The following is a 15056-nucleotide window of genomic DNA, read 5'->3' on the forward strand; positions in this document are numbered from 1 at the left end:
ATGTAACTCAATAGACACGGTATGATTAAAACTCGAAAGCAAATCAGCTTTGATAAATCTCGAGGAGGAGGAAGAAGAGGAGGAGGAAGAGGATGATGATCCCAGTATAGGGCACACTAAGTTTTATAATGAGGCTTGAGCGCCCTCTGCAGGTTGTTATTGTTAGTGTCAGGATTTGTACTGTCACAAGATGGCGCTGTCGCTGCTTCACCACAAAAGAAATGTAGCTGACAAAGAGAATTTCCATCCTAAAACAAGATACTCTGTGGTAAATTAAATTAAATTAAATTAAATTAAATTAAATTAAATTAAATTAAATTAAATTAAATTAAATTAAATTAAATTAAATTAATATATGAATGCATTCACACCTTTCTTTTGAAAAATGTAAAATACACATTTTGTGAAAACTTGTGTGCCCAGTATTCTATTTGTTTGTCTATCCCCGGGCCCCAATGTTCCCAAACCTGGACGATTCGACAGACATTTTTAATGTAGCATTTTAATAATTTCAGTTTTTGAAAACGTGTTAAAGAGATTTATGTAAATGTACTCCAGCACAGTGTAGTTGTATTTCTTGTAATTCTGTATTATATTTTGTGCAAATAAAAGAATTCAGAAAAAATATAAATGCAAGTGTGACTTAGTGAGGTTTTGTTATGAGGGGGGGGGGGGGGGGGGGGGGGGGGGGGGGGGGGGGGGGGGGGGGGGGGGGGGGGGGGATTGAGAATGTGTGTGTGTGTGTGTGTGTGTGTGTGTGTGTGTGTGTGTGTGTGTGTGTGTGTGTGTGTCATGTTTATAGTTTTATGTTCTTTACATTATATATTTGTGTGTATTAAATTGGCAATCAAAAGTGAATTTATATGTTTGTCTGTGTTAAAATGTATTTATTGTTATGTATTATTTGGAAGTCCTCTGTCGGTCGCGGAGTGATGACGTCACGGGAATGGTTGCTGATGCAGCGGTTCGTCTCCTCTTCCTCTAGGCTTATGCGTGTCCCATGTGCAGTCAAACATTGCTGTTTTGCTCTTAAAAACATATATTGTCTGTTTTAAACTCACCATGTCGTGGGTCAAAGCCGCGTCCTTTAGCGGAGAAGATGTTTTTGACGAGAATGGGGACGAGCTGAGTCTGCAGAGTAAAGAATGGATGTCCAACATGAAGAAACGAGTCAAGGTAAAGTTAATGTGTCTGTTTACTGCCAGTCTATCCGCTTTCCCTCTCAGTGTCCCTGCTATAATGTCACTCTGACATGTCAGTGAGCGCCTATCTGTCCTCCTGGATCAACAGGACGGCTATGTGGACGGGGTCGATGCCGGGGAGGAGGCCACACTTCAGGCCGGGTTCGATCAGGGCTTCAGGGAAGGAGCAGCGCAGACTGCCGCGGTGGGCAGATTGAAGGGGATCATCAGGTAAGACTTGTGTGAAACACAACAAGATTTGAATACAGTGTGGATATAAACCTTAAACACCAAAAAAGTACTAAGATTCATACAAACCAGTGACACCAATATCATCAAAATATGATCAGAACAAGCTGCTAAAGTTCAGACTGAGAGGAATTTAAGTAACTTTTGGATAGGTTTTTGAAGTTTGTCATTACACAGCTGAGTTTGTTAAAGCAAATCACCTGTTTGAAGTTGACTATGTATTCTTTCTTTATTTTTCTGACTGATGTGATTCTGTGTTTCTGAGCCTGATTCTCAGTGTTTTATCATGTTACAGAGGCCAGTTTGTGTCAAACCCAAGATAAAATAGTATAAATAGATTTTACAAATGTAATTCCATGTGTACTCTTTGATTTGATCCTTTTTGTATTGAATTTATTTGTTGCTGTTATGCTGGGAAATGTCAAATGAAATCAACAGAACAGCTGTAACTTAATTTTCAACAATAATATTAGTGAGTCTTAAAGGAGAGTGCACAACTTAATTCAGGTAATGATATGATGAAGTCATGCCTCATGACATCAGTCCTAATTGCACATGTTTTTACGGCGAGTGTCAAACATTGCTTCATGCTGTTGTGGAACTTTTCTTGCTATAACCTTGTAGTAGTTGTTGCTTGATGCATTTCTGTACTGTTTGTCTGTTTTATAAAGCAATTGTCAAATTCTTTGATCCTGTAAATGTTTACTTGCTTCACCTTGTTATTGAACTCTGAAAAAAGTCCCCTCAAATTCTATACGTTTTTGAGCCCCTTTCTCAAACAGAAACATCATGAGTATCCTTTGTGTTGCTTCTTTTCTGTGCAGCCCATGCCTGCCCCCAGTCTCTTCTCTGCGCCATTGTATGTGACGCTGTCAACTCTTTGTTTGTGTTTCAGCGCTATAAGCTGCTGGTGCCAGATCCAGCATCCTGAAAACCCCGTCCCAGCCTGTGTGACTGTCCTCCTGCAAGAGGTTATAAAGCATGAAGACCAGATCATGGCTGGCATCAAGAGGGCTCTAGAGAATCCTCCTCCCAGTGTGAGTGATGTCTCCGAGAGCATGGAGGACTTGGAGGTGGAGCCGAGCGACTGTGCTGAGGGGGCATGCAAAGAGTCGGACTGCTGCAGGACAGCAGAAAAAATGGAGTTGGACTCTTCTCAACAGCACCGGAACGTCAAGTCACGTTCCACTGACTGCTCATCCAGTTTGGAGGAAGGTCTAAACCCCCTCCTGCAGCACTGTATAGATGTTGTGTTGAAGCTGGGACTGCCACAGGAGCTGATCACTCACATAGAGGAGATTAAAAGGCTATAAAATGTCACAGCGGGCTCAAAGTTCAGCTTGGATGCTTTAACTGTGAAGCAAAACAAGGTTTTGTGTGAGTTGTTTTTTTTAAACACACAGGTGATGTACATAATGTAAAATATAAATTTGAATTGCTATCATTTTTGGTTTGTTTGACTTTTTTTTAAATAAACATAGCAGAGAGAAGACTTGCATTGCTGGGCTAAATGAAAGACCACCTCTTGTTCAAACATTCTAATTCAACAGTCACTGCTTTTTAAATCGTGGAGGAAACAGAAAATACGATTTGAATTCATTGGATGCTGTAACATTGTTTTTGTAACAACGGGGATATCCGAGGTGTTCCTAAACGCAGCAAAGCTCCCGGGTATGACGTCATGCTTGGGACCGTGACCCGCCGCTCCGCTCAGGCTAATGCTAATGCTAACCGCTCCGTCCCGACAGACGTTCCGCAATCAAACACGCCGCCCTGCAGCTGAAATGGGCCGCTTCAAACGGTAACGCAGCGGTCGCTCGTGAGAAAGGGACACGGCGGCGGTGGCAGCGGCTTCAACGAGCGGCGGTTACACTCTCCGGTGGGGCATGTTTGTGCTGTGAGTTCACCGCTGCTAGCTCGTTAGCTCCGCGGAGGAAGACGAGGGACCGAAAGCTCCGAGAGTCTCGCTCCAGCGCAGCTTTTATCAGGCATGTATGGATATTTAAGGCGTTTTGACAGCAGTGACGTCCCTCCCCTCCGGCGAGGCACTGACATAAACAACAGGGTGTAGCTGTACATGCCAGACGCTGTTCCACACGCTTTGTCAAGCCAGGACTGTTAGCTCTATTTCCACATCATAAACTAATACAATGTCACCCAGTGTGTGTTGATCCGATGATCTACAGTCGTATCACAACTGTCAGGGCATGAGCTTCCTTTTCCGCCATTCTATTTATATTACCTGGCAATTTCTGGTTCGTCTCTTGTTTACCTTTTCATTCAAAAAGAGCTCTGAATAGCATCTTCTAATTAATAATTATAGATATTTTTGCTTGTTAAGTTTAATTGTTGATTGTCGTTAAAGGGGAGAGAATAATAAAGCTCCATTAGTTTCAATACCCTTAATTTAACTCATCCAGGCTCCCATTCCAGTCACTTTGTGGGTGTCTGGTTAGAAAACAGGATTGAGTACTGCTGTTATCATGTGATTCCCTTCATTGTGTCTTTCAGTACATGGCAATACTTAAAGTATTTATGATTCAGTATAATTAAGTGAACAACACCCAATCCACACCCAAGTCATGATCGGTATTTTGACCTGACTCCTGCATCATCTTTAACATTTGGAGCAGCGACTGCAGTTCATGCAGGTCTCATCTGTTGAGGGACTTTATGCTCCAAACCCAACATGCATGGAGACGACTGCCAAGTGACATACAAATGGAGCTCATGCCAGAGATTTGAATTTAGTCTCTGCCTGAATAATGTCATGGCTCACTTCTTCTTTACTGCTTTCTTCCACGTGAGCTTTTTGTATTGTGACTCCAGTCACAAGTGTCAGCTGGTCCGAGATGAGCACGGGGGGCACAGCCTGAAGGAATGACTGAAGTGAATTAGATTTTTACTCTTGCTGTTTTCTGCCTTGCTTAATATGGAAAACCGACACAGTGGGATTATATGTTACAGATTAAATAGGAAAGCCAAGTGTGACCCCGTTCAGAATAGACCCATTTATTCCTGCACATGTGATTATGTTGTAGTTTCAAACAAAATTCAGTTTGTCTTCATGATTTGGAATGAATATACTGATATTTATTAGACCTATTTATACAAAAATAGGCCAATAAGAAAATGGAGCGGTAAGAGTCATGCTGACAGCCACAACAGCTTTGAACAATTACAAACTTTAAAGTCATATTATTTTTTAACACAGATTTACATAGTTCATTTTAAAGCCGGTAATTGCCCATTATACTTTGCAACATCAAGATTTTTTCTTAAGTCTTAACACAGGTACAAAATCGGTTGTAACACCATTGATTGCTTTGCTCTATCAGCAGCTTGACCGTCTTTAATATGGACTCCTGAAGTCTCCACGCTCCAGCGACTCATCAGGTCGCTCCTGGTTGACTTTGGGACCCCGACGCCACTGTTGGGGCTACGACCTGTCCGACCTCCCGTGAAGAGGGAGCGAGCAGATGGGGAACAGTTGCTGTCGCACTGAAAGTCCCTGTGGCAGTGCGGAGGAGCGAAGCGGTCTGCTGAAAGATGACTCGAAGGTCACTGCGTGCGCGGTAGACACGGTCGTGGTCGGCACCTGCGGTCCCGAAGGAGACGATGACATAAGGTGAGATAGATTGAACTGTTGAGTTTTATAAAGGCTGCTGGACGTCAGAGGTTTGAGCTTTGTGTGGCTGCTTGTAGGGTCACAACTTTTCGTCAGAGTTGTGACAGTTTCGTTTGAGCACTAAATTGTGACAATAATTGCTGCTTCTGATTCAGATTTGACACAAAAACTACGTGTAGACACACTTAGTGGAACCCTTGCTGTTCATGCTCTGTTAAATGTACTGCTCATCCTGCACTGTCTGTCTGGACATCGACTAATTCTAGCAGGCTGTACTCTTGTCAGACAATGTGACAGTTCATGGCAGGACAGAACTTCCTTTAAGACCAGAGGGAAACATATTGAACTTCTAACAAACTATCCTCTGTTTGTTTTCCCTGTGCAGCATTGGGTTGACAAATCTGATCACAGATATTGTGAGTTTCAACAAATGGCCTCTGTAAGATTTCAGAATCGTTACTTTTGTAGTTTTGTTACTCGAAACAAACTAAATAATTTCAGTTTCAAGTCTGTGTGTTTTAGGAAAATACCCTTTGAAAGATCTGTTATGGAGATTAAAGTGGAAATGATTTGTTTCCCCCGCTGTGGTTTGAGTGGGATGCGCTGTGTGATGAAGTGACTGTTGTGACGGGCAAGGGGGTTTCCAAAGGTCTTTTCAGTTTGCAGGACAGGGAATTTGTTGCCCTCTCAAATGCTGGTGGGTTTGTTCAGAAAGGTGACGAGTGTTTTGGTGAGAAGTTTCCTGTTCTACGTTCATCGCTGAAGTATTTGTGGAGCTTCTCGCTGCCGCGTCATGTTGGTGGTACGAACATCTCTTATCGGCTGATTTGGAGTTGTGGCTTAGGTTGTTTTTTTTGACGTCTCTCTGGCTTGTTTTTGTTTTTTCATTTAGAAAAAGTCCCGATGAGGAGGCCAAGGCTGTACCGGCGAAGCCCGAGAACGGATTGACTGAACTCGGTAACACTCAGGAAAACGGGCCGTTGCAGACGGAGAGCATCCAGACGGCGACACCTCCCCCCCACCAAGCATCGGAACTCAAAGAAAACGGCACCCGAGCACAAGACAAAGACATAAAGGCAACTCCTGCTCCGTCCGACAGTGGGGAAGCTGAACTTCTCCAGCGCACTTTAAACTCTCAGCCTGAACAAAATACCACAGCCGAGAAGGAAGTTTTTGTAGCATCGAATGCAGAAGTGAAGGAAGAAGACGCATCTCTGGTGCAGGAAAAAATCCCAGATGTTGCCTCGCTGACAGACGACGCGGTTCGCTCTGAAGATCCCCCTCAGACTGAAACACACACAACAGAGCACATCACAGCGAGCGCTCCTCAGCACGGCGATAAAGAAGAGCCTCGCTCCCCTCTCCTCGTGCATGACGCCGCAGCCGAGTCGACAGAAGTTTTAACCCGGAATAACGAAGCGCTGGTGGAGCAAAACGCACCTTCTGCTGCAGCCGCTCAGCCCGTTCACGTCCCTGCAGCGACACAGGAGGCAGAACCGTTGAGCTGGTGAGTTATAGGTGAAGAATAAATGTGTTTTATGCTTTATTTAATTTTTCTCAAACAGTTTCAGGTTTTTTGTTTTTTTTTTACTGTCAGATGCTGTATTGAGTCCCTCGAAGAAGCAACAGCCGAAGTTAGAAACTTTTAGCCAAAACATGAAAGTCCAGTGAAAGACATGATGGTACCGAAGCGATTCAACACTGCCCCCCAGTGTACCACTGAGGCATTGTTTCAGTTTTAAGTAGTGCTCCTTTAAAACAATATATAAACTTTTTGTTTCTCCATTTGATTAAACTGTTTGATTCAAGGAAAAGGCCCTTCAATCATTAATCCAAAATATATTTGGACATTTGATATTATGGACCACCACTAACTTTGGATTAATTACACTTCAACTGAAACATTTGAATCCTTTAGTAATTTTTTAGTTTTTTTATTTTGTCATAAAAAATAATAACCCAGTATTTCAAAATGTAACATTTTATGAGAGTTTTTTCTCATTTATTAACCACAGGGTGTAATTATCTAATTAAAACGTAAATAATTTGAAGAGTTTACAAACTTTAATATTATTATTCAAAATTAATAAGATGGCCTTCATAGATAGTATGAATATGTTGTTTATACTCATATAATACATAAACTTCCATCTTTGTCCTCCCTCCCGCCTCAGTGCTGCGACAGAGGACCTGGATCACAGTGTCTCCTCGCCCTGCAGGGAGGAGGCTCGTCCTGAAGACACAAAGAGCCTCGATGTTTGTCCGTCTTCTTCTGGATCGGAGCCCCCCGAACTCGACCGCAGCGACAAGGACCAGGACTCATCAGACTCGGTCAAGGAGCCAGAGACCGTCCCTCCAGCTGACGCCAGCGAGAGGTCAAAGCGTTCAAGGGTTCTCATATCGAAACAGTGTTCTTGTGAGGTGTTAGTGCCGCTTAGGCCACTAGGGGGCAGAGTTACCGCTCCTGTGTGTCTTGTGAAAATGACTGTAGCTTCTTATCTTCCTCTGTGTTGTTGCAACAAGGCTTACTTCATTTGAAATGTGACTTAAGGTTCATATTTACTACAAACTGTGTAAGCCATGATGACTGAACTCGTATGTTCTCTTTCTTTAGCCTTAATTCTGATCAGGATGCAAAGTCAGATCCTGATTGTGCAACAAGTTTGAAAGAGGCCTCGGGGGACGAAGTAATGCTGGAAGCGCAGGACAAAATTGAAGATGTTCCCAAAGTGAAGGAAGATGACGAGATGAAGGAGAAGGAAGATCCAGAAAGCACTTCCCCAGAGGCCCAAACTCCGCCCGCGGACCAGGCTGAGAGCCAGCCAGCGACCGAAAACAAAGAGCAACTGGCAGCGAGCACCACCGTGGACGTGACGGCTGCTGTCGTACAGACCAGCAAGAAGGAGGACGGTCTGGGGAACAGGTCTGTGGAAAGATGTGTGGTTAAAAAGTGACTGAAAATACAGAAAGATTAAAATACAATTTCTATAAGATTTGTGATAAATCAGGGAAATGTGGAAAAGGGGCTTGTTATTGTCAGAGCACAGATGTTTTTCATCCAAAATCTTAAAATTACTCTCCTTGTCCTGTCATCAACATATTAATGTCTTAAGGATTTATTTGAATATTATTTAGTTTTTAGCCTTGGATGAAATACGAACTCTATGCAAGGGTTTAATGATAATAAGAAATGTCTAAACGTTCTGTGCATGAAGTACTGTCCTCATGAGTTGTGTATGTTTTCCTCAGCGATGAGGATCTTTACAGAGGAGCCGAGGAGCTTTCTGCATCACACAGTAACAAACCAGGAGAGACTCAATGTCAGTACATCTTTTCCCTCGGTGTAATTTACTCACATCAGAGATTTTAAACAACTGCTTCCTCTGTCTGCAGTGCTAAATGTCGACAGTCCTTCTTTTGTTCCGTCCGTCATATCACTTCTCCCCTCTGGCCCGCTCAGTTTTACAGGTGGAGGACAGATGCAGTTTGTCCCCGGCGGTGGATATTCTGTTGTACAGCGAGCGAGAGTGGAGAGGAAACACTGCCAAAAGTGCTCTCATTAAGAAGGTCGGTGCCTGCAGCTCCTGGGGAGAAATGTTTCACATTAAAGCCCGTCTGGGTTTGTTTGTTTGCGTTTTTCTTCCGTTTATGGCTAATAAGAGTCTTCCTGTGGCGTCTCTGTGTGCCGCTGCAGGGTTATAAGGAGATGTCCCAGAGGTTCGGCAGCCTGAGGAGAGTGAGGGGTGATAACTACTGTGCCCTCAGAGCCACGCTGTTCCAGGTGTTGTCGCACAGCACACATCTGCCTGCGTGGCTGCAGGAGGACGGCATCACTACGGTGCGTACGCCGTGACATGTGGTATTACGATGCTGACATCACACTGGGTTCTCGATTCCTTATAAACAGTACTAGGCCTCTTATTTTGAAATACGTAAGAAGCTTATCTTGTGCGCCTCCACACATGAAACACTACATGATATTCGAATGGGTTTGACAGGTTTAGAACTGGCCTGAGACTATATGTGAAACAGGAAGTGCCACCATTGAAATATCTATTAAAAACTAAAATAGAATCGGTGATCGTTCTGGCCTCTCCTCAGAAGTCTGTTTACAGACCTTGACACTTGACATCTGGTTCCTTGTGTAACAGACGACTCTGACAGGCGAGTGTGTGTCGAGAGTCCTCCGCTGTGTGCCCAAAGCAGAACCAGCAGGCAGGACAACAAGTTTGGTTTTTGCTTATGAACGTACAGATTTTCATGTATTTTTCTTTAACCGTGCTGGGTTTGTTAAGAAGCACAAAATGCAAAATGTTGTGAACCCTGGTCAGCAGCTTTGGAACAATATGGTAAAGTCTGTATGTACAGGAGCTCACACATGTTGCAGATTTAAAAAAAACAAACAAAAAAGAACGTTAAAATAAAATTGCAGTGTCATTTTTGGAGTTATGTTTTTAACGTCGACCCAAAAAAAAGTCAAGAGAAAAATACATTTAAACATCTGCTCTTTATTCAAATGACCACTCTTTACTTTCCAAATGTTTTTTTTCTGCAAACTATTATACAGATCTTATGTCATTTAGTTGAGATTCCATTGTTTCACTGCTGGATAATGATATTATAAGTTAATGTAATAATAAAATTATTCAAATTAAGTATTTAAAAAACCGTATGCTTGCTGAATTTAGTCTAAATTGAAGCCCCTAAAGTTAGGTTTATTTGTCAAATATTTTCATCTGGTAAATATTAGGCTTTTATATAGTATTTATTAGCTTCAGGAGTGACAGTGATAGTACACACTTGGTGACATCAGTGATGCTTTTTTAAAAAAGACCTGTGGGACCTGTGGAAGATTCAATTCATCATGATTTAGTAAAACCGCAAAAAAATAAAAATGCAAAGTCACGTCCGTCTCTGGAAAGAGACACACACCGAGTACACAGTGTGAACGCACACAAATCTTCCCTCATATACTAATGACTTGATGTTAGAAGAGAAACATCTGTGACGGTTATAAATAACTGATGTAAGAGGCTAATGCAGCGCAACCCTCAGAAGTTATATGGTCTTTGGCTGCAGGTCACGCTGTTCCATCCACGCTACATTTTACGGCCCCCAAAAGACTTTAGAGAGTCGAGTTGTTGTTAAATATTCAGGCACAGTATGGACTTCAAAGTGAACGGACTCCACAGGATCGCTCGTCGTTTTGTTTTGCGACTGTACTTGTCGGTCGTCGTTCAACATGTTTACATGTTAGAAACATTACAGAATGAATTCAGAGCTTTTATTCCCACTCTAACCTTTGCAGAGAAGACGCAAAACTCTGGAGATGTTATTGACCCAAGACGGGGACGCCATTTTCATGCTTCCATGTTATTACATCGTTTTCTATACTCACCCCTTTTTCTTTTCCCTTTAACTTTTCGCTTTACATTTGGACTTCGCAGCTACAGGTGTGCACAGTGATGATGGGCTGCTGCTCCCGTCGAGCATGTATGAGTTCAAAACACCAATTTCCTTGAAAAATAAGCAGCTCCAAAAGCACGGTTTAACTGTATAATCATAAGACGGTTAAAACATTTGAAAAAGACTCACAATGTGTGTGGATACGTTCACCAAGGAGCGTTTTAAGCAATCGTGTGAAAACGCAAAAGAGGGCGCCTCCATCAAGAAGAAAACTTATCAGTCATATATGAAAGCAGAACTCTGGATATTCCCTCCAGAAAAGACTAATCTGCCGTCGGTTGGGCAGCTCTAATCTCCGGTTGTTTCTGTGTGTTTGCAGCTGCCGCAGCAGCTGGCGGCTCAGGAAGACCTGATAAGTCAGTGGACGTTTCCTGGAGACTGTCTGCAGGGAGACGGGACGGGAGATGCCACCCGGCAGCTCGGGGGCTACCTGGATCTTCTGCAGAACAAGGTGGAACCTCCACACACACACACACACACACACAGAAAGTCTTTTCAAGACACGCGGCGACGTAGCCACGGCACTATTTATATCCCGGCTGCAGACACTGAGGGTATTGATATTCATCCACAGAGCTTTTAGATGGGATTGCTTCCATATGTTCAAGAGTTTCAGTTCTCCGAACATCTTGCTTGCTTCTGGGTTTTTCTTCTCACAGTGTGTCATTAAAACAAGCTGGTATTGCTCTGCAAAATATGGAGTGACCTTCAACCTCAAAGAAAGTGTTTGAACTCTTGAGTGTAACAGTTTGAAGGCCGCGGCAGGATTTATATTCGGTCCCTGCTGCTGGTAAGTCGAGGAATTCGGCTGTTTACTACACACACTTCCCGTTTTTATGAGACGGCGCTACATGCCCGTCAGAGTGATGAGGTTTCTCTCCGTTTGTAAAAACTGGTTCACCGGACAAAGTATCCAGTGAATGTCTTTTTTTTCTTTTTTTCCCCCCCCACGTTTCTATGCACGGATGTCATGTGCACACCAGGCACTGTAAATCTGTTTTGTACAGCTTGTGAAGTGAATGAGAAGTTCAGATAAAAAAAAAAAACAACAAAGAAAACCGGGATGTTTCTGGATACTGAGTCTCATTGTCAACACGTCTGTATGACGGGTCAATATAAACAATGTCAACACAGCTGTGACGTCTTTGTGTTTGAAGTTCTGCTGCTTTTGTGAATGAAATGGGAAGGAGTGCTTCTATTTATATCAGGTAATTCCCTCTCAATCACGCCCAGTGCCTATACAAACTAGGTACCTTTTCACTACGAGTGCAGAGTGCTCACCACTACACCGCTGTGAGGCATCCAATACTTCAAAATGGACAGATGTCTCTCACAGATTTGGTGCTGCTTTTTAGACAGAAATCTCTGGGTTCAAATGGAAGCATTCAAAATGTAAACAAACAGGCCGGGCAGACAAAGTCTGAGTGATTGATTGTTGTTTTATGTCTATGCGTACTGTCTCTATGCACTTTAGAACAAATCAATCACATTGATAATTTTTTCAATTTCCCTTTTCCTGTTTTCGTTGTTTGTATTTATCATATTTGAGGATTTTATTAGTTTCTTTTTGTAACCCTTTAAATATGTGTTTACAGAATGTTAACAGAAGAGAATGCTGGGAAAAACGTCACAGGAAAAAATCTGTATTCCGCTGATAATTGACTTAAAAAATGAATTAATGACATTTCTGTAAAATACATTTCTGTCTGTTACTAATTGTTTTGGTGAGGAATTTGATTGATATCTCCCCTCATTAGCAGTTAGTGCAGCCAAATAATATTTCTCCATCATTAAGCAGTTCGTCGTTAAAGTCGGACAAGTAAATATAAAGTCACTCACATCGCCTTAATGATGTTTAAGTCCTAATATTGAATTTTGAAGCTGTAATGGGAAAAACTTTGTACAGCCGTTTAATTTCTTGAAGATAATAATACGTGATTTGTTTTACTGCTTTGTTTGCAGTGGCGTGCGGCGGTGGACTGCGCCTCGGCCGCGGAGCGGCAGCAGCTGTGCGAGCGAGTGTTCCAGGGCGGGGAGGAGGAGCTGGGGCTGCTGGAGGCGCTCAAGCTGCTGATGCTGTCCCGGGCGGTGGAGCTGCACGGCCGCATGCAGGCCGGAGAGGACGTGCCGCTTTTCTGCTGGCTGCTGTTCGCGCGCGACTCGTCCGACTGCCCGCACGCCTTCCTCGCCAACCACCTGAGCCACGTGGGCGTCACCGCCGGGCTGGAGCAGGTGAGAGGAGCCAACATCACCGGGGTTGTCCTCGCCCTTTCTCCTTGACTAACTCCTGGCTGAATAAACTGTCGTCGTCTTGAGTGGGCGTGGAGTCGAACGGGGAAACATGCCGCTGCTTGTGGTGTTTTTGAGGTGCTGTACCTCGGCGCCATCAGCCCGAGGGGCGAGGAGCTTTAAGGGCGAGCTGCTGTGACTGTAATTGTTCTGTGCAGAAGTTTTGATCAGACCTATTATTGCCAAATCCCATAAATAGACCGCACCCATAAATACCGTGCGCACCAACTAACCAAATCTCTGCCTCCGTAAACACCGCTGTCGTCCTTCCCCCGCAGGTGGAGATGTTCCTGTTGGGCTACGCCTTGCAGTGCACCATTCAAGTTTACAGACTGTACAAAGCAGACACGGAGGAGTTCGTGACGTACTACCCGGACGACCACAAGGACGACTGGCCGTCCGTGTGCCTCGTCACGGAGGACGACCGCCACTACAACGTGCCGGTCGTGGAAGCTGCCAAACTCCAGGAGCAGCTCGCCTCCAGCTGATCGCCACCGCGGAGAAACCTCCTGCCATACAAACACCCCTCAGGTCCTCCACCACGAACAGATTTTCGCCAATTAAAGGAATCGTTTTGGGGGAGACGCTTGTTAGCCTGCTTCCAAATGCCAGGGTGGTGCCATCCTCTCATCATTTACAGCCATTTAGCTGGAATAAAACCGTCGTTGGTGAGCTTTTAGATTTGCTGTTGGACACGTGGTTTGTCATGAAAGAACAGAGGAAGCTGAGCTCGTTCCATCAATGCTAAGCTAACAGGCTCGTGGCCACATCCATCAGCGAGTAAGCCAATAAGCACACCCCAAAATGTTGACTTATTCCTTTAAACAATATGCTGATTTGAGACCCTGTACAAGATGTGGTTGACACGATCTTGTACACACTGTACTGTACACAGTTTTTCTATCGGAGTATGTGTACATATCTGATATTCTGGGATCGTCCGTGTTTGATCCAGATTATCTTGCAGGGCTTCATTGTACAACTACATATTAGGACCACATTAAATAGGAAAAAATAGAAGAACAATTCTCTTGTATTACAAGATTAAAGCTTAAACTTTAAAATGGAAAGCAAACATTGTATACTTTTATGATTTTACCCTCAAAATAGTTTATTCTTGACATTGCAACTTTTATTATTTTGACTTTGATCTCAGAAAATTTACAATTTTCACCATTGCCTTTTTTTCAAAATTGTTTCTACATTTTAATTTTGGAATTTTAATTTTATTCTTTAATAAAAGCTTTAATCTTGTAAATGCAAACTTTAAAAAAGCAAACAAAAAAAAAGCCATAATGTGGCCCCAATATGCTGCCAAGTTTTTTGTGTTTTGAGATGAAGTAAAGCCCAAATGTTTTTATGTTTTACATATTGCTCTGTCAAGTCCTGATGCAGAGGGTGATCAGCGCCAAACGTACTACATCAATTCAAGGTGTTTACACTGGAATTTGGGCACTTTGTGATTAATTTATTGTTGTTTTTTTGGACGACGTCAGAAATGGATTTAAAAATGAGTTAAGTGTGGCAGATCTCGAGTCAGTCGGCTGAATTAGTCAATGAAGGGTTTGATGATCCGTCGGGTGGCGATCGGACGACTCGGAGGATTAATGGCAGCCTGTGTCAGAGGTATGACGTGTGTTGTGCGAGTGTGTGTGTGTGTGTGTGTGTGCGTGTGTGTGTGTGTGCGTGTGCGTGTGTTAAACTCAATGTGTAACATGTTGCCTTTAACCAAGCTGTTCTGAATTAAAGAAACGTGCCAGGGTTGCTGCAGTTACCAGCAACAATCCAGCTCCCAGCCACCGGCTTCAGAGGGAAAAAGGCTCGCTTGGACCTCCATGTTGCCTTAGAAATGATGCACATTAGGAATGAATGTTGGTCATTAGTGAGAAGAGGCTTATTTCCTCGCCCTAATTACAGAGCAGGTAAAGGTCAACAGTAAAGCATTGCTGATGCCATTTGCAGGATTGTTCTTGCATCGTCAAGAGTTTTGGACGGCATTTAAATAAAAACAGAAAATCACAAACGTGTGACGTCTTTCTGGTCTTTGGTTGTTACTGGATCCCCTTCCTGATGAAAACCGAGCCGTTACAGGCTTTGCTCAGGGACTCGGTGGTTTGATTGTCTCACATTCATAAACTGTAGGCTGCCGCTCAGTCAAGGTAACAGCTGGAAGGAAATAAGGGTTCATGTGCACAATACTGTTTCCTGTGGCGTTGGTTTGTCTTTGGAGTTGATGACCTTGA

The 15056-nt window shown here is 43.3% G+C and overlaps 2 protein-coding genes across 2 annotated transcripts; both read left to right on the plus strand.

Annotated features, from left to right (window-relative positions):
- Positions 1-935: 935 nt before the first annotated feature.
- Positions 936-2874, plus strand: otulina (OTU deubiquitinase with linear linkage specificity a). The gene is made up of 3 exons (XM_080489879.1): positions 936-1176; positions 1291-1412; positions 2326-2874. Exons 1-3 carry the CDS (start codon positions 1063-1065, stop codon positions 2741-2743), a joined length of 654 nt encoding a protein of 217 aa, XP_080346005.1. The 5' UTR covers positions 936-1062; the 3' UTR covers positions 2744-2874.
- A 243-nt stretch (positions 2875-3117) lies between these two features.
- Positions 3118-14840, plus strand: LOC308125687 (uncharacterized protein). Its single transcript, XM_080489616.1, has 11 exons — positions 3118-3418; positions 4769-5058; positions 5951-6565; positions 7233-7433; positions 7673-7981; positions 8308-8378; positions 8519-8625; positions 8753-8896; positions 10844-10975; positions 12487-12756; positions 13092-14840. The coding sequence occupies exons 2-11, from the start codon at positions 4910-4912 to the stop codon at positions 13299-13301; spliced, it is 2208 nt and encodes a 735-aa protein (XP_080345742.1). The 5' UTR covers positions 3118-3418; positions 4769-4909; the 3' UTR covers positions 13302-14840.
- Positions 14841-15056: the final 216 nt, after the last annotated feature.

This window comes from Lipophrys pholis (genome assembly GCF_963383615.2).
Source record: "Lipophrys pholis genome assembly, chromosome: 20".
NCBI lineage: Eukaryota > Metazoa > Chordata > Actinopteri > Blenniiformes > Blenniidae > Lipophrys > Lipophrys pholis.

Excerpts from the sequence above, each read along its gene's own strand:
- otulina (XM_080489879.1), top strand. The coding sequence starts at position 1,063 with ATGTCGTGGGTCAAAGCCGCGTCCTTTAGCGGAGAAGATGTTTTTGAC. Across the intron at positions 1,177-1,290 it reads ACATGAAGAAACGAGTCAAG|GACGGCTATGTGGACGGGGT; the intron begins GTAAAGTTAATG and ends CTGGATCAACAG. Across the intron at positions 1,413-2,325 it reads AGATTGAAGGGGATCATCAG|CGCTATAAGCTGCTGGTGCC; the intron begins GTAAGACTTGTG and ends TTTGTGTTTCAG.
- LOC308125687 (XM_080489616.1), top strand. The coding sequence starts at position 4,910 with ATGGGGAACAGTTGCTGTCGCACTGAAAGTCCCTGTGGCAGTGCGGAG. Across the intron at positions 6,566-7,232 it reads GAGGCAGAACCGTTGAGCTG|TGCTGCGACAGAGGACCTGG; the intron begins GTGAGTTATAGG and ends CTCCCGCCTCAG. Across the intron at positions 8,379-8,518 it reads CAAACCAGGAGAGACTCAAT|TTTTACAGGTGGAGGACAGA; the intron begins GTCAGTACATCT and ends TGGCCCGCTCAG.